Here is a 19,786-nt window from a genome sequence, read left to right as displayed (position 1 = left end):
AAGAGGTGAGGAATAAAGGGATGTGTGGGAGGCTGATGAGCTGTATAATAGATAGATCACTACATTACATTATAATGAGAACATTATGCTGATTAAAACGTTTTTAGTTTTAGATTTCCTATTTAACTTCCTACACATTTCTTCTCTGTGGTGAGGTTATAGAAGGCTGAGGGTTTTGAAGTGTACATGCTCTTTTAAGTATACTTGATGAATTTGAAAATGAATGAATAACCATAGCCCAATAGCCCAAGACATGTCTGATGAGAGAAACTGTATAAGACAGTGTTGGTGTGTGTGTGTGTGTAGTACTGTGTACGTGTGTGTGTGTGTGTTTATATGCATGCCCACCTTATTCTTAGAGTGCCACGTGAAGTGCAGGGTGCTGATGTCACTGGGTATGGGAGGAATGAAAGAGAGTGCGTACATGTTGACATCATCATCTCTCACGTAGTAAAGCTCCGCATCCAACCCTGAGACACAGAGACAGAAAGAAACTCATTTAGATGGTGTCTCCCAGCTTTGGAAGATTTCACACACATCCAAATCTTAGCCTAAAACTCTGATCATGAACTGGAACCTTAGAGAGAGAAAACATGTGTAAACCCTCCCCCTGGCAACTTTTCCATCTCACTTACAAGGAGACTTTGTGCACATCCCAGGTGCTGAACAAAAAAAGTTTTTTATGAAAAAAAGTTCGCACACTCCTTGGTACTAAAAAGCATGAGGGGGGGGGGGGGGGGGGGGAAGACAACTTGAAAAAGAGCGCAGCAGATAAAGCCACCCCTACACCCTCTAAATCTCTTCCAGAGCACTGCTTCAGCAACAATCAATCTAGATGATGTAATGGAGCAATTAGATGATCTCACTTGTAGTGTATTCCAACATGTTCTCGTAGCCTCACGGTGACCATCATGCCACTTCGTAGAAATATGGTTACGACAGAGTTTACAGACCATATGCGTTTCATCTCTTTGTAGCTGTAGCGGTAAGAGCAACTGAAGAAAGCCCTTCACAGATTCTCAGTTACCAAACAGTCAAAGCAGAGTCTCCTCTCAGGCGCAGACACAGAGGAAGTGAGGGGGGGGGGGGGGGGGGGGGGATCAAGACAGAGTGTACTAAATATGGCTCTTATGCCCATAGGAATACAGGCCATATAAACCCTGGCCGGTTCTGTTCCACTGACAAACCCTGGCGCGAGATGTAGGTTAATGGCTTCTGCAGAGGTTGAGAGAAGACCGAAGCGGACGGCGACCAAGCGGCTCATCTTCGGTCCAGCATCACGCGTTAGCGTTAGGATTAGGGTTGTGCCGATGGACATCGTGATGGTTGACAGGCATCACGATGGAAAGCAACCATCGTGATGCCACGCCCCCACATGCCAGTCACTAATTCTTGCTGTAACAGGCTAAAACATAAAAAAACCTTTCCCTGAAAATGAAATTGAGCCTACTTTAAAGGCTGTCAGCCAAACAGTTATCAGGTATTAGTCTACCGTCTTGTAAAATAAAAGACTTACCCTCTTATTCAAATAATTCCTGACTGTGACGGGAATGTGTAGCCTAATTGTCCTTTAGTAGCCTACATGTCTCGCAGGCCTATAGCCTACATTGGACGTAATATGTAGCCTAATGTTTTAGCAGAAAATATAGATTTATTATTGTTAGGCTACGACTAGGACATTCTAGCGCTCAAATATTTTTGCGAGGCTACAGCGAGCGCCAAATGCGTCCTTCTTCTCTGTGTTAAAATAAACCATTTCTTTCGTTAATTATAGGATCAGAAGGTAGCCTATCCGTCGTTCACTGTAAGGCTTGTATTTCATGCATTTAGCAAAAGTCCCAGACAGCAGCGGAGTGGTAATCGGGATTCGTTATTTGTAAAAGTGTTTTTACTTCGCCCTCCTATAGCCTGGACTGCGCGATTGCAGCCCTTTACTTTCACTTCCCACCGCCCTTATAGTCAGCATAGACGGTAGCCTGATAACGTGGGATGCTGCATAGTACTAATATTTTAAATGAGTGACCACGATAGTAGTCTTAAGTAGCTTTTTTGCTGGGTCCAGCGAAGTCTGTCAATGTGTAATATTCCGCTGGTTGGTGCACACGCAAGTGTTCAGATTGATTGTCTATCCGTCTTTCACAACAATTTTCTTGGATTAGATCTTCCACACAACTTCGGTAGCCTGGTAAGTATGTCTCTCTTAGCTGTCCACTTTCATCAGGCCGTATAGCCTATATAATAGCATTTTTTTTATTTTTATGTAGAACATTATAAATGTATTTCTGTACAGTCATACCTATAGGCTGTTTACTACACGAAACCCCCCCCGCCCCCGACGATATCATCGTCCATCACGATGTTTTACTGTACACATCGTCAAATGCCAATTTAGGCGACATCGCCCAACCCTAGTTAGGATGTATAGTGAACTACACCAGGGCTGAATGGACACATGGGAGAAAGGCTTTCACAGGGGAGAGAGGCTCTTCTGAGACACGTCATGAGTGACAGAAAAGGGAACTCTTCAAAGACTAAAGAGAAACACGCAGTGGGAATATAGCCACAATTTCCGACAGGCGGATGGAGGGGAGATTTTTGGAAGGGATAAGACTGTAAGTATGGGGGGAAATTGCGGAATGTCTTCTATGAACATCTTCTGAGGGCGTGATTTGTTTTTTAAGAGATGGTACGGTAGGCATTCACCACCCCCCACCCCCCCGCCCCCCTTCACCTCCTCCTCCTCCTCCCCCAGCCTGAGGTATTTTACAGAGAGAGGCGAAGCTGCACCCACGAGTCACAGAGCTGACCCTTCCTCCATTAACTTCAGCCATCACATCCTCCGTCAGCGGGATGTTTACCATTAGGGGCCTTCAGCAGCCACAGCCACACACACACACACACACACACACACACACACACACACACACACATCAGATAGTGCTCCCCTCTATCGTCACTACTTTCATACTCGGCTAACTATGTAAGACACCACGCTGAGAGAAGACGAACACCTGGGTCTACTCAAATGAGAGAGTGCTAGGGAGCAGGCGAGGGAGAGGAGAGAAAAAGCAGGAAAAAGGAGTAGAGAGAAGTGGTGTGAGTCTTTCCATTCATCAACTGACAGGCTGTCAAAAGAGTAAGCCAGCCTCAATTCCACCCTGCCCCCATACACACACATAAACAATGCCGCCGCCACCACCCACACCCGCACCCACACAGGTGTTCTTAAAACAGCTTTATATCAGATGACTTCAAATTAGTTTTTTTCCATGCAGTTTGCATGAATGGGATTAAAACACTGAGAACAAAATCAATCCCAGTCTGACACCTCAGGCTACATTGTGAATGGAGAGGCTTTTTAGTTTGGCACTACAGTTGGATAGTGCTTTGAAGTGGATTTTAGTGAAAGCCACCCTAGGAATGCACTTGCACTGTGCCTTAACACACACCAACCGACAAACACACACAGTCCAGTAATAAACCCCCAAATATGTGGACTTGATGGACAGCTCCAAATCCCCCAGAATGCCAAGGGGCAGCTGTATCAGTTCCACAGGGCTCCGAGCTGACTGTCTGAAGCCCACCTATCAACCTCTGAGGGGCCAGGCAGGGAGGGGGAGGGATGCAACACTCTACCCCCCTTCACCACACACACACACACACACACACACACACACACACACACACACACACACACACACACACACACACACACACACACACACACACACACACACACACACACACACACAAAGGCATCAATCTCGAAGCTAGGACTTCAAACTTCCTCTGATTAATCCCTTTTCTCCACCTCTTCCTCAGTTAGAGGCATCCAGCGAACCCCTGCCTGGCTGATGTGATGCCAGCTGCCATCCAGACCCCTGCTCACCTGCCAGATGCCCAGACAGACAGGCCACTGAGAAGCCCAGAGCCCACAGAGAGGAAACCGGACTCAGACACACGTGGCAGGGGCCAGGGGGGGGCGGCTCAATGTGGCCCCTCTATCAAAAGAGCAGGCGGGCTCAGTCCCAATGCCTCCACAGGTGATTCTGCGGGCATGTGTGTCTATATTGGGGAGGTGGGGTGGGGAGGTCCACTCTTAATCCCTATGGCTGTACAGTTGGGCACTCATGCGCGACAAACCTAAGACACACACACGGGGATTAGCACTGGAGTAATTGGCCTCCTCATGGCAGGCCTCCATCAGACTTCCCCTGGCCTGGCTTTTGTCCACGTGGTCCCGGGACCAATTAAAATCAGCAGGCATGCATCCAGAGAGAGAAAGAGAGAGGGATGGATGGATGGGCGGTTGCAGGGAGAAGGAAAGGAAGGAGGAGAGGGAGTTTTTATGTTTTGTTGTTGGAGGACTCATTCGTTCGTTCAGCTTTAATCCTTCTCAGGCTTCAATGACCAGACCGCAACGTATTGGAAACAGGGCCGTGTGGGAACCATGAGCCTGACCCCCGCCCCAATACACACACACACACACACACACACACACACACACACACACACACACACACACACAAAGACACAGTCACACACACTGGCCCCTCCTTTTGAGCTAGGAGCGGGTGAAGTAGACACAGAAGAGGAGAGGAGTAGGTCAGAAGGCAACTGACCCTTGGCCTTCATGGTTCACCATATACCCCTGGGCTCTAGGCTATGGCAGCTTTGGGAAAAGTGGGGGTTGGTGGAAAGATAGGGAGTCTCTAGCGCTGTTCGAATCGCTTGGCAGTATGTCACTTGTGTTTTTGTTTGTGCTTGTGTGTGTTAATATTTCCTCAAGTGTATCAGAGGAAGTCCTCTGATTCTTGGAGTTTGTTTGTGTGATTCAGACGGTGCCGGGGCTTCTTCATGCTCAACTAGCAACCAGTGGGATTCCGAAGACCTGTGGTCCACCACCAACCCAAAATAATGCCAAAAAAAAATCTCTTGCTTGTGGTTTCCTGCTGCCTTAGCACCAGATCTTCCGCAAAATGTGTGTGTGTGTGTGTGTGTGTGTATGGGCATCGACAGCAACATAGCCCAGAGGCGTCTCACTGTTCTTCCTCTCTCACTGGTTCAAAAACCCCTTTCATGCCCGAATTAACTTCCACTGTTGGCGATGGATAGAGCGCTGGGGAAAGGGGAGAGATCAAAAAACAGCTTGTTGGGCTTTTTCCATTCTTTTCAGTCTCTTGACTGCTCACCAACAACTGCATTAAATGGCCTGGGGTTTGAGTTCAATCCATCTTGTCCTCCAAATTGGCTTTCTCAGTAGGGGTGCGGATGGCCCAAGGGGGGAGTTTAACTACCTGACAGTATCGCGAGAGATCAGCTATTGGACATGGGCCAATGCTGGTAATACAGAGACCTTGAGGAATTCAAAGTATTAACTTAAATGCATTCATTGAGTTGTGACTGTTTGGGTGCATCAACATGTACTTAAGAAGTTGTATCATTCTTAAATGTCTCACCATTGCCACCAACCAATTTTCTTGTCAGGAAAGAGCCACCCCGCTCAAGGGCTAGCTAACACCTATATATGACCTGACCAGCCTTACACATTACACAAGGGAAGAGATCCTGACTACATGTGTGAAACTCACGCACAACTTAGCCTACGGCTGCAGTTGTCATATACAGTAAGTAGTTGGCAGTGCAGGACCTGTGAGCCCAGACATGGGACATTTCCATTTGACATGGGAGGGTACTGCCCAGACAAGGAGCAGAGAGGAAAAGGGCCTGATGGTGACCCCCTCCATACGGAGACAGTGGGCAGATCTGTAGACAGTTATCAGCTCATAATCAGTAATTGGCCCAGAAGAAAGAAGCCATGTCTTATCACCATGCAGAGATTGGGGGGCAGGCAGCTCTGCTAGCCTGTGGCCAGGAGTGAGCGGCGGTGAGATGCTAGGAGTCGAGTCTGATTGCATTGTTCTGTTTGGTGTGACATCAGTCTGAGAACTGAGGGAGGGAGATGGAGAGGAAGGGAAGGAAAGTCAGAGGTAGAGGGAGAGAGAGAGAGAGAGAGAGAGAGAGAGAGAGAGAGAGAGTGTGAGAGAGAGGGAGAGAGAGGGAGTTTGAAGGAGAGCTTTTATGCTTTCACTAATGGAATAGCCTGGCAGTAAGAGCAAGACCTGTGCTAAGGGGATTTTGTATGTGTGTCTGTGTCTGACTCATTCCTCTTGTAGCACTGCAACACTAAACCTGCTTCCATGCTGGAATGTAAAAATGGCTTACAAGCTTGAGTGCACAGATATCAAGGCAGAGAATGGCTAGACAAAGAGAGAGTTTGTTTTCTTGGGGAAAATAAAGGGTTCAGCCACTAAACAAAAATTAGGCCTCTGCGCAGCTAGACAGATGACTAAAAAAAGACACACAAACAAACACACAAACACACACACACGGGGAGATTTTCCTCTGCCTTTTACAACCCCATCAAAGACAAAAGCCATTCACAAAAACACAGATCTGGAGCCACAGAGGAGTCAAAGAAACTTCTGAAGACCCTACAGTTTATGGGCACTTGGTGACATAAACGATCTGATGACCACCACATGTTCTCAAAAAGAAAAAAAGATGCAACCTGCATCATTATTTGACAAAAACCTGCATCATTATTTGACAAGCTCTTCAAGACCTCCTTTCTTCCTCCTTGCTTAGCTCTGCCGCTCAGCTACCCTGATGCACTTCCACCGGCTACCACAGGGGGTCAGACTCGATGACAAACCCATAAACACGAGCATTCCTCTCCTATGAGTTCTATCGGTGACCCAGCAGCAGCCCACCATCTGGGGTGATAAATCTCTCTCTCTTTTTTTTTTTTTTTTTAATACCTCCAAACACACCACAGGCCCCACAAGCCAAACAAAGTGCACTGGGCTTCCTGAGATGTGCGCGTGTGCCTTCGTGGAGGAGGATCGCATTGCGGTTCTCTTTCGGAGGGGCAGAACAAAAGGTGGTGAGGCCCAGGTGGGACAGACCATTCTGGGGGAGACAAAGAGCCCCCTGTGCTGCAGCTCAGCTCCGTCCCCTGAGCGAGCAGGACCAAAACACCACACATGGGTTGGACAGGGACGGAAGGCACAGTTTCTTCTCCTTCGCTGTTTCTCTTTGTCTGTTACTCTTTCCATTGCTCATCCTTTCATGTTCTACGTTTCCATTTTTGAGTCTTTACTCATCTCTTCCACGCTGCTTCCGAGCCATCATCGGGTCTTTTCATCCTCCGTCAAATTCCTTGGAAAACTAAACATACGGCATAGTTGTGCAGTGCAGGCTTGCATTAACACACCTGGGATCTGTGCTACTTCAGGGTGATCGAAGTCTCTACTTTCTGGGCTGATTGATGGGGAGATAAGAGACACGATGCAAATGCTTGAATGTGTACAGACATGACACAGATTCATACATTGATCTCACATTCCCCACCACCACCATCTCCCTCATTATGCTCTGCTTCTCCTTTCTTCCACAACGCTTTACTCATAAGGACATTCTGGATGAATTGCTCACAGGATATGGGCTCACAAGATGGCCTGATCCTTTTCATTTTACTTCAGAGTTGGAAACAGGGGGGGGGGGGAAGAAAGAAAACATACTCCAGACACAGAGCAGAACAAAAGAATATAGTGTGTGTGTGATTGTGTGTGTATATGTGTGTGTGTGTGTGTGCTCGAGTGAGTGTGTGCATGTGAGTTTTTGTGTGTGTGTGTGTGTGTGTGCGCACACTCTTGAGTGAGTGTGTGCATGTGCATGTGTGTGTGTGTGTGTGTGTGCTCGAGTGAGTGTGTGCATAGTGTGTTTGTCTGTATAGGTCACCCATTGTCCCTTACATTATGGCATGTTGATAAATATTGGGCAGCAAGATATGGCCCGTCTCCTTCTCCTAACAGTATCAGTTAATTTTGCTATGTCACTTAGTTCAAATTGTTGAAATCTCTCGCTCTCTCTCAAAGTTGGTTGCCTTATCATTTGGAATGAGATAAAGGAGATGGCAGCAGTCCTAGAGTGGATTTGCTATCCAAAACATGCTTTGACAAGCAGAGAAATGGCATCCGTGGAACACTCAGTAGCTTGCTTCTGTCATTCAACTGGGCTGCAGTTGTTCACAAATTAAAAAAGAAAATAAATTCAGCTGTTTTGTCAGAGAGAGCGAGGAAAAAAAAAATACTCGAAGTGGGCTCAAAATCTAACGACAGCACAGAGTTTCTGCTCACAGCGTTTTCACGCTCTCAGCGAGTTCCCAGAGTCCCCCCAAGCTCAACAAGCCGAAGAATTTTCTGTTCACACTCGGTTGGGGAAGCACAATGGAAGAAACGGGTCAAATTTAATCAGGCCGCTTTTCTCAACCCCTCTCACACCCGAAGGAGTAGCGGCACCATCTAGCCTTGCTTCAGGGTGGTGTGCATTAAGTTGACTCTCTGTGTGTGTAAGTGTGAGTGTGAGTGTGAGTGTGAGAGAGAGAGACAGAGAGAGAGAGGGAGACAGAGAGAATGGGACAATGAGAATAGGATGGAGAGCTTGGTATTATCAGCATACTGGAGGGGGAGGAGAAAATAAATTCCACCTATCTGGAGAATTCTGCACTGGCGTGGTGTGGCAGACTCCCCCCACTATAGGCCACAGATGGTCAGCAGAGAGAGGGGGCAATCAGCCGTAATGCCAAACAGGTGTGGGCGTGGGGGGAGAAGAGTGGCAGCAGAGTGGGGGCCTGAGCCAGCACCCTCCAAAACCAACGGAAGAACACTAGAGAAGCTAGTTCACCACCGGGCCAGAGACTTGACACAAGTCAACTGGCAAAGCAGGCTATTAGTCACTCATACAGCTTGAGGGGCTGATGATATTGGCAGTGAGAGGGCATGCAGAAGGTGAGCCCAATCAAGTCAGATACCAAAGTTGGATGACAAAAAACCAAGGAGAAAGAGAGGCTACAACAATGAGAAGAGTCCAAGGAAAAGAAAAGACAGAACTGTCACCATCTTTTTCACATGACGGGAAGAGTGGGCTGGTTCCATCTCTGACAGTCCCCGACCAGAAACACACACATTTTGGCAGACACTCACAACTCAACCCAAGCGACAGGTCTGCTACTAAAACCAGATCCTTTTGTTTGGCTGTGCTATACTTAATGCTCACAAACACAACTGCCAGAGGGTTAAGGGGACAGAAAGGGGAAGGAAAGAGAGGAGAGGGAGAAAGAATGAAATGAAATGCCTCCCGGTTAAAAATGCACTCTTTAATTCATATAGCAGAAACTAAGAGAGAGAGAAAAAGAGAGAGAGAGAGAGAGAGAGAGAGAGAGAGAGAGAGAGAGAGAGAGAGAGAACACTTTTAAAAAGTCCTCTTCAGTGTGCAGATTAGGCCTGCATCCTGTGGGTGTGGGGAGGGTGATGGCTGGGGAAAACAAAATATCTGCGGATCAGGGCTCGTGGGACAAAGCGGAGGTTCACCTCTGCTGAAAGGTGCTCCTTGGAAGAGCCCTCAAACAGAAACACGTCCAGGTTTACTCTCCAAACACGGAGGTGGCAGCCCCGGGCTCAGAACAGGAGAGGGCCTTCCCCTTGATGGGAAAACAGGACAAGCCAGTGCTACACACTGCTGGCCCTTCTCCTCTATGTGTTTTCACTGCCGATGGCCGATGGGCAGGGCTTGTCCTGACCAGGGTCAATCGCCTCAGAGCAAACATGACTCATGTTATATTTGTACACACATCATTTCCTTAATTTTCACTGGGATCCCAAAATATGGAAAGAAGAAGTGATTGTTTGTTGTGTAGATATTTGAGCATGCCATGGGTCATGAAGTGAGGGGCACTCAAAAAATAATAGAGGAGCAATAACATTGACTGTAACTTCTCAGCGAAGCCCCCCTCAGACAAATATTGATGTTTCCAGGGTTCCCCCGGATCTTACCAATATGCGGTGTGTGTCTGGCTTAACAGGACGACTTTCATCGAGAAAACCTCCTCTAACACAGAAAAATATCTGCCTTTAAGTGCTGGCAAGGAAAATATGTTACTGATCTTCCACCACACAGGCAAAATGAGATTCAAGAGACGAGCATCTGTTCCTCTAGATCTCAGGACAAAACTGAATGAGTAAAAAGGAAAATCTGAGGATCTGCAGGTTTCAGAGAGTATGAATAGAGAATGTGGTTTTGAAGAGTATGTGAGCTGTTGAAAAGGGAAGGGGTGGTGGTGGTGGGGGGGGGGGGGGGGGGGGGGGCTGTCCATTAAGTGCTGCATGGCAATGGACAAAAGCCCTTGGAGAGAAGGCGAAGAGAGGGAAAGAAATGGGTAGAGGTGGTGGTGGGGGGTGCCAACTTTCAATGCCAAGGACCTTAGTGAGAGCCAAAGTGAGGGGGGAAAAAAGTGAATGCTACTGACAATCACCCCTGTGCTATTCACAGTCCCCTTTCATGGCAAAACATTCTACTAGCCTTTCAGCTTCTTTCTTTTTCTTCATCTTTTCCATTTCACTCTCCTCTCCTTGTCCCTCTCGGTGTCTCAGCCTCAGGCCTGTAGCAGCATAATGGCGGTCAATGCAACAGCATCTGTGTTGCGCCAGATGTCATGCTGTGTGGAAGCAGCAGCTCAAGTGCCTGTGGCTTTAGCAACACTTAAATTCAGATTCTGCTTGATTTGTTTAATTTGATTAGTTTTACTGCCGAGTTTAACAACAGGCAGGGTTACAAAGAGGTTTTGCGGAGATATGGGACCTCAACTTGTAAGTGCCAACTCGGCCTTATGGTAATGATGAAAAACTTGAAGAACTCTTTTGCACGGGGCATGGCTAAAAACAGGGTCCTCTTGAATAACTTGGTGAGGGAAGCAAGTTTCTAGGTTTCCTGCCACTCAAATGCAGGAGTATTTGTGTTACCATGGTGAGCAGGAGATGGGCCTTGACGTGCTCTCAGTGCTTACTTTCCACCATGACAAATTTGTCAGGAGCAAATAGCTCAGAATCTCTACAGTGCCTTCTGTGCCCCACTCACAACTGATGGATCTTCCATGGAACAGCAAGCACCAACAGGCCGGGCATTATGGAATGAGCTAACAGACAGACAGGCCAAACTCGGCCATAGAATTAACATAGCAGGAAGGGGAAATTTGTAACATAAAATGTCCTTTTCTTGTACTGTTTTTATGTCCTTGACATTTTCAGGTGTAGCCTTATTTGTGAAGTGGCCCTCTGTGCAGAGTGGAAGGAATCTGAGATGCCATGACAACATCAGTTAGGGATGCCAAAACGCTTGTTTGCTTACATTACTAAGGGCATGTAGAGAACTCTCAAGCCAGCCACCTCAAGAACCTTGGCTGTTCTGGGGCACAAACTCAAGTCATCCAGATAACTACACCAAGTACTCTCTTTTGGAGAAGACTATGAGAGAGGTGTGCCCTCAAAACTGCTTCGGGAGCAGGGAGACAGAAACCCCGTTCGCATCTGTCAGTGGCAGTGACGGCCACCATGAGGGGGAAGGTCGCCTGAGTGCAAACGGTGCACAACTTGAGTGAGGGGTTTATGGGCTTGGTCACCAGGCTGTGACATGTGCAAAAATAATCAGTTGACCCCACCACACACACTGCAGACCACCCCTTCACCACCTCATCCGGTGGACGGTATTTCTCTGGCTCTGGGTTTGCAAATATCATCAGGGAAACAGAGAGAGAGTGAGAGAGAGAGAAAGAGAAAGAGAAAGAGAAAGAGAGAGAGGGAGTGAGAGAGAGAAAGAGTAATGGAAGATCCATCAGAGAGAGAGAGAGAGAGAGAGAGAAATGTTTTTGTCAAGTTCTAGCAATTGATCAAATTCAAAAAATGCAGTGTGCATCAAGCAATGATTTTGTTACAACTTTTAGCTTGATGAAAGTTTCTGCCAGAAAAATGACAACACCAAATCAAACACTGGTCTATTTCTTTCCCAACCTAATCCCTTGACACATCTTACCAACAACTCAGACAGATGACTGAGGAGAGCCAAGCCCTATTTCTCAAAAGCCTGAATGTTCATGGCATTCTCTTCCCCCTTCAATTACTGTGCAGACTGTCATCAGGTGGTTTGTTCCAGATCAACCCACCAAAGTGGACGAGAATGATACAACAGACAAAGCCTTTGCGGGGATTTCTGCAGAATCCATTGTTCAATTCCTGAACCAGGGATACTGGAGGGACTCAATCAGACACAAAACTTGCTGTGGTTTAGCAAGACAAAGGCTTTCATCAATAGGGAGGCCTTTTTCCATGTCTCTGCCTACTTACGTAGCTTTTGAGGGAAAGAGCCCTCTGTCCAGCTCCCTTCAAACGAAGGACACTTCACAGGACATAGGATTTAAAATTGGAACTCAGCCCTGTAATTATTTACTGCCATAATCTAGCTTCTTTAGATAGATAGATAGATTAGATAGATAGATAGATAGATAGATAGATAGATAGATAGATAGATAGATAGATACTTTATTGATCCCCAGGGGAAATTCAAGGTCACAGTAGCATACAGACAACACACACACACATATTCACTAACAGCAGAAAGTAATTCAAAGTATATAATATAAAAACACAACTAAGCAATAAGGATAGTAGAAGATAAATATATACTAAATACTAAATATACTAACATACAAATTATACTAAATAACACAATTCTAAAAAAACAGTATCCACATAGTGGGTGATTAATCAAACAAGATGCGCTTGCAATGACTGAGGCAGGGACTGAGCCTGTGATTCTCTGTGCATAAGGTAAGGTAAGGTGCTCTGTGTGAATGACAGATACTAAGGACAAATATGATGTGGGCCAATGACAAAGAGCCGCCACACAGGTGCTGGAATTTATTTGGGACCTTGATGAGAATTTGTAATAGTTCCTGGAAAAAATGAATGACTGGGCCTTCCTCCCAGACAGACACGCAGAAATACACGAACCCCTGACAGGTCCACGTAGGAGACATCCCAGCCAGTGAGAGAGGGTTCTGCTTCGTAGAGCAGTAAGCGCCAATGATGCAGAAAGGATTTTGGCGAAGGCATGATGTAAAAAACATTCACATTTCTCCATTTCCATTTTTGTCCACGCTGAAGCGCAACCTGTATTTCAGCAGGAGTCTATATGGTCTGAGGTTTGGAGTACAGACAATGATTATAAACACAAAGGATAAGACCCTTCCATGCTAAAATCCTTTGTGAGACCAGAGAACATTCCTGTCAGTGTTGTGCTCATTCAGGCAATCTACAAAGTCAACACCAAAGCATTTTCTCCAATAGGGGAGGAATCATAAAAGCATGCAACCCAAGGGCAGACTCTCAACCATCGACAATCCCTGTTCAAAGAAAATGGCTTATACATAGGCACTGATGTTGGCCCACAGCTTTTCAGTACCTTGCACAGAGCCAGGTAACCTGAGGTATCAAATGCACTTTCAATCCCTTGGCCCACTTGCCCAGACTATTGCAGAGTGTGCCTTAAAGGATAGGGTGTAGCCTTGAACCCATCTCATGCTGATCCATCAGGGCACGCTAAGTCCGGAGGCCCAGACAAAACTGACGGAGATTGAAGCTTGGCAAATAAACACTTTTGAAATCCCAAAGATGAACTTTATCAAATACTTTTAAGGGATACTGCCAAACGCTGACATGATATGCAACAAAGGCCTTTCTCTTGATGGAGGCACCGCTGGTTGCCTTTACTGGTTGTCAAAGCGAATCTGAATAAATTAAATGTAAATGCACTGGAATTGCATACATTTGCATTACTCGATGGTCAAAAGTCCACTGGCACTCCTACATCAAGTCAACTCACGTATCAACACTGACAGGCTCCAGCGCTCTCTCCTTGATCAATCCCAGGGCGGCAACAATCATTTCTTTCTGTGTACAAGGCCTCGGTGATCATTGCTCATTCCTTACATCTCATTAATGAACATTAGTTTCCTGCAGGCCTGTTTCAACTGCCCCCCCCCCCCCCACCCTCCCACAAATCCCACTAGCATGAAGTCTGACAGTTTTCTGAAGGATCGTTTAACCTTGCCTAAGGGTCCTAGGTCTCGGACTCGGTGGAAAGTTGATTGTTTTGAGGAGGCTGGCTTTCAGGTCTGTCGTGGGCAGAGCTGTGGCAGATTGATAATGAATCCAGTCTGACCTTCTGGAAGAGGCGGCCAGACCCTTCGATTAATTACAACCACATGCAGGGCTATTACTGCAGCTGCCATCCTCCCCCAAAAGGGTATATGACAAGCTGAATGGAACGGAGGAGAAGGGGGTATTTGAGTCATCTCCTCAGCCCCCCGCCCCCCCAAAAAAAACACAGTTTGTGGTCAGCACTCATGTGCAGCATACAACCAGACGAAATGTCAAACCACAATAGACATTTCCAAAACTGGATTCACTTGTTGAATCAAGTATCATGGGTTTACTTTGGCAGGATTTTTTTGTGTTCAGCTTGGTCTCCTGGGCAGTATCCATTTACCCACAGCAGTTGTTGAGAACACCTGCAAAACTCCTGCTCGGTTTCCAAACATGTTTGAACCTTTCATTTCAATAATTCAGAGGCGGTAAAGCATAAGAGTGCTTAGAAAATCATTCAGTGTGCATGAAACTTTAAGTACACAAGAGTCCGCTAACAGCAGAGCCCAAGAGCTGAACAAAGCTGGTCTCTTTTATTGGTTTCTCTTTCCTTCACACACACACACCCCTTCACCTCTTGCTAAAAAAAACAATTACTGTCACCCCCCCCCGCCCTCCTCCCACTTCACTGGGCCACAAAAGTGTCAGGATCACCCTGGTGCAAGACACCAGGAGAGTAGGGAAGAAAAACAAGCCCATCTCAAAACACAACCTGATTAAGATCACCTCCTGCTGCCATGGTAACAGCTGATAAGAGATTGCTTGGCAGGCAGAGCCTCACCTCCCTAAAATACACTAGTCCTCCAAATGGCCGACTGAAACTAAGAGTGCCCGGCGCAAAGATGAAAAGATGGGACTCTGCTCAGCTGAAGGTCAGTGTTGAGAGCAGTAAGAGAGGGCAGTGGGAGGGAGAGGGAGAGGGAGAGAGAGAGAGAGAGAGAGAGAGAGAGAGAGAGAGAGAGAGAGAGAGAGAGAGAGAGAGGTTCCACATCACAGAAACACTGAGCTAAAAATTACACCCACATTTAGATAGAACACAGGACTGGAGAACATCAAACAGACAGAGCAGATGAAACTGGACAGACAAAGGATGGAGGCAAAATGACAATGGGATATAAAAAACAGGAGGGAAAAAAGAAAAATACAAGAGAGAAAATGAAGACTGAAAGGACTAAAAGAAGAATATGATGAAAAGGATAGAGGGAAACCAAATCAGAACTGAACTAGCAAGCCATCAACCCTGTGACCCCACATTTGCTGTAGGAAGTTGTAGGACCGTTCCCACACCATTTCCATTCTTAAAGAGGAGGTGACGGCGATGGCGATGCAAACATGCAGATAAATTGGAGGCCACCTGGACAGATTGGTTTGAAAGGTTAAAAGAGAAATCCAGGGATTTTTCATAGATCTCCGTTTCTCGAGGTCTGTCGGTACGAAAAAACTTCCGAAAACAATCGGTTTTACTTAGCTCGGGTTGCTGCAGTCAGCAGCTAAAACAGCCAGGCAGCTACAGCGCTACTGGGGGCATGAACATGGGGGCTCAAACGTGAGTGCAGTGCTGTAGCTGCCTGGCTGCATCGCCGCAAAAATCACCAGATTTCTCTAACACGGTCTACAACATGTCAACGCAAACTACGCAAGCTTAGGTTCTTCAATGTAGCCTACAAAATGTTTCAGATTTTGTCAGTAGAGTCAACAGACTGAAATGTTTCTGGGGTCAAAAACATTGCATGTAGCTGAATCTGCACCTCACATAAATCAGAAAAACAATGACCCAGGTAAAAAATACAATACATTATATACAATAACTAAGTACATCAGATAAAATATAAACAATAATAAAAAAAAATGGAACATGTTTGACTTATGATATAGGGAAGTCAACAGCACAGTCAGCTCTCCTAAAGTTTGATGAGCGTTACCTGCCTCAATGTTTTTGTGATTTATGTGAGGTGCAGCTGACAAACATGACCCCAGCATAACATTATAACAAACCATAAAAGAAAAAACATACTCTCATGTTTCAACTAAAAACAATATTTTGACCACAGAAGCATTTCAGTCAGTTGGTGTGAAGCAGGATGTGAAACAGGTGGCAAGACATTGTATTTTTATCTTGATGAAAGCCACAGTAGTCTCACGAAGGCAAACGTCGACACCAGAGCAAGAGGCAGTCTAGTCAACGCACACACACAAAAAAATACTTCCAACCTAAATCCAAGAATTCAGTCCCTGGCACTGGACTCCAATTTCCCTTCTGTGTTCGGGAATCCTATGCAGTCTCCAGCAGCAAGTCCCTGCCAACAGCAGCACAACAGCAAGTCCGCAAAGGGCCTGCGTCTTTCTCAGCTGCATCCTCAAATCTTTGGCAAGAGGGGGAAAATTATCCCAGCACAAACTCCAACCCTCCCACTCCATCCATCCAAAATACAGCTACGACCACTCTCATTGCTGCCTTGCTGGAGGTACGTCAGTCAAAGGGCTTTCAACGCTGCATACCAGGCAATCAAGAGAAATGGGGGGGGGGGGGAATTCTTCAAACCTGGCCTTATAGCAGAAAAAAAACCTTGGAGAACAAGGCGAAAGAAAAACCCTAAAATAAGGTACTGCCATAGGAAGAAACAAGAGCAAAGAAGGAAGGATGCCAAATAACCAAACAGAGCAGTTTGCGTAGACAGGTCCTTAAGGGGAACTGTGTTATCAGACTAGCCGGCATGTCGATAAGAGTAGGCTCAAAAGTAGAATGGCGACACTGTGGGTGGAGAAATTGGTCAACTGATCTTCCATCTCGTCTCTGTGCTGTTGGATTGTCTGCTTTCATACACCCTATATTTTCTAGCAGCAGTCATTTTAAAAGCCATGTAGAACAAGATTTTAGAATAGAACATAGATGTTTAGACATTTACAATTGTGTAGCAGGCCGTCACTGCTGCCTTCCAAAACTCTGAGAAAACAGAGGCTATGTCTATGTCAATTATAGTCTTGTCCCCACGTCTGAGCCATGCGTAAATCCTTACTAACGGATGCCAAACAAAGTGAAAATCACGGTACAAAGTTAGAAAGCAAAGGGAAAGTGACTTTTTATTCTATGATCTGTGCATTCAATAAAACCATCCTCAAGAAACCACATGGCCAAACAATTTTTCCATCTGGGAATGGTGTACAGCATGTTTTGAAGAGCAATGAAATGCTGACCCCTCTATGCATGGCAGCTATAATTTCCTTCCTTATGACCATGTCCCGCAGTGAACACTGTTAAACCCTGTCCTGTCTTTCTTTCTTTTTTTTTTCTGGTGAGTCACATCATCAGATATCTGTTCAGAGGCACGCAAAGGGGCAGCTGTGGCCTACTTGTAACCGAAGGGTTGCTGGTTCGATCCCCGACCCAGTAGGAAAAATGTGGGCGGGGGAAGTGGTTGAGCACGGCTCTCCCATGTCCACATCCACTGCTGAAGTGCCCTTGAGCAAGGCACCCAACCCCTCACTGCTCCCCGAGCGCCGCTGTAGCAGGCAGCTCACTGTTCCAGGTTAGTGTGTGCTTCACCTCACTGAGTGTTCACTGTGTGCTGTGTGTGGTTCACTAATTCAGGGAATGGGATAAATGCAGAGACCAAATTTCACTCACGGGAACAAAGAGTATATATACACTATCTATATTAATACAAAGCTCAGAACCCTAAAGCCCTGCGAAGTGCCCGTCACCCATACAGGAGGCCTGGCCTCAGTTGCCTGTTGCCAAAGAAAAATGTTTAGTGAGCGGCCCGCCAGTGCCATAAATCACTACCAGCGAGGCATAGCGTCTGAGCTCGACCTTCGTATTCACAATTGTGTGAATGGACGACAACCTCTTGTGTGTCGCCGCGGAGCTCACACGGCAAGGCCAGTAAGGCGAACAAGCAGGCCGGAGACGTAGTTGGTAGGATTTACATTCCACTTTGCGTCCACTTTACATGGGTTGTATCTGGTAGAGAGTAACAGTTAAAATATGAAAATGAGAGAGCTATGAAGCTTTTGTTATACTGTTAGAGTGGACTTAGCAAACATGCTAATCTGCTGTTCTTTTCTTTTTAAGTATATTTGGGGCTTTTTTACCTTTATTCAGACAGGACAGTGAAGAGTGACAGGAAGCAAGTGGGGGGGGGGGGGGGGGGAGAGAGAGAGAAAGAGAGAGATGTGGTGGGACTGGGAAATGACTGCGGGTCAGACTCAAACCCAGGTCCCTGGGCGCACTCGGACCCAAATGTGGTACGGACACTGCTGCAGACGCTTGCACCAGTACGCCCCCCCCCCCCCCAATTTATTTCCTTTTTGTAAGTGCTTACATGATGTGGTTACACTACACCACAAACATTGCTCTGCACACAAATGTTGCTCTTTAGCTTTATGAAAGTCTTGATTTTGTGTCCATCATGTTCCTCATTCATCTACTCCAATCAGTGTTCAAATTTGAAACCACAAGTAGAAGCCAAACTAATTACAAGTGGAATACATTTCACTGGCCGTTTTAACAACCACTGTCAACACAGGCAAACATAGGTCTTCAACTTGGACTCCACACAAATCCAACGATCTCTGCTGGGTTTACATTATGTCATTATGTCAAAGCCAGTTATGGCTCTTTGAATCAGAGATGGATAACTGTGATACAAACATAAATATTACATTGCACTTCACTGTTCATTTGGCCTATGTTTATGAAAGAAATCTGTGCAATCAGGGTTATCCTTACAAAGGTCTTTACAAAAGAAAAAGCAGATGGACAGAGGGGGAAAGAGAGTGAAATGAAGTAAAGTGGATTGCGGTGGGACCGATATCGAAATATCATATTTGGCAGATGCTTGTGATGCACTGGTGCCAAATGTTGACATTTTTACAAAAAACATGCAGGCGCTCCAACCTGATTCCAACACCAATTTGACTTACTAGACCCTACTCCACAACTTCTCGTGATGGTGCTTATCAAATGAGTGAGGATAAATTTCACAGAGACAAACTCATGTGTGTTATTCTGTCAGTACCATATTGTAAGGGTTAGAACTGCTACAGAGGTGACGATGATATCATCAAGATATTTGGACCACAATAAAATATTGAGACTTTACGTATTACTTTACAGAATATTGCAGCCATTTTGGCGTGGTAAACTTTTCATACTGACAAATACTAAAATTGACTTATACTTACTTTGCAATTTACAATATGACAAGAAACACACAGTCGTAGGCCATATTGCTGATTTCAAAACAGATAAATGTACCAAAATTAAACTTAAATAATAATATTATTATTGTGATACTTGGCGACACAGCGATACGATATATTGTGCCAAAAGGATATTGCGATACTACAACACTTAATATATTGTCCCAACTCTACCGTATCGAGAGCTACCCTGTGATTCCAACCCCTAACAGTCAGACACAAAGACGAGAGTGTACTGACTAAGAGAAATGGAGTAGTAGTGTCATCAAAAGAAAGGGAAAAAAGAAATAGCAGAAGATAGAAGATAAGAGAAAAGGAGAGAATAGAGAAGAGAAGAGATGTATTTGAGTTCTCAGTTTTGCTGCACTATGAGAGAAAGCTCTGTAGTGAAACCTTGACAGATTAAGATCTGTGAAAGGAATTACAGTGCTGGGGAGAGACCCCAGAGAGGGCCAGAGGAAATGACTCCAAGTGATGAAGACAGG

General features: G+C 45.8%; 1 protein-coding gene across 2 annotated transcripts in view; it reads right to left on the bottom strand.

The window, feature by feature from the left end:
- Positions 1-19,786, bottom strand: part of ryk (receptor like tyrosine kinase) — a 52,342-nt gene that overhangs the window by 28,626 nt on the left and 3,930 nt on the right. For both annotated transcript variants that reach the window (XM_076278858.1, XM_076278859.1), the window contains exon 2: positions 349-470. In XM_076278858.1, coding sequence (XP_076134973.1) covers positions 349-470 — 122 coding nt within the window. The remainder of the gene's footprint in view (positions 1-348; positions 471-19,786) is intronic.

This window comes from Alosa pseudoharengus, unplaced genomic scaffold (assembly GCF_046254945.1).
Source record: "Alosa pseudoharengus isolate Yale_2024_CS ecotype anadromous, Long Island Sound unplaced genomic scaffold, YU_APseudo_1.1 YU_APseudo_1.1_scf_11, whole genome shotgun sequence".
NCBI classification, from domain to species: domain Eukaryota; kingdom Metazoa; phylum Chordata; class Actinopteri; order Clupeiformes; family Clupeidae; genus Alosa; species Alosa pseudoharengus.
This window is presented reverse-complemented; position numbering and strand designations above follow the sequence as displayed.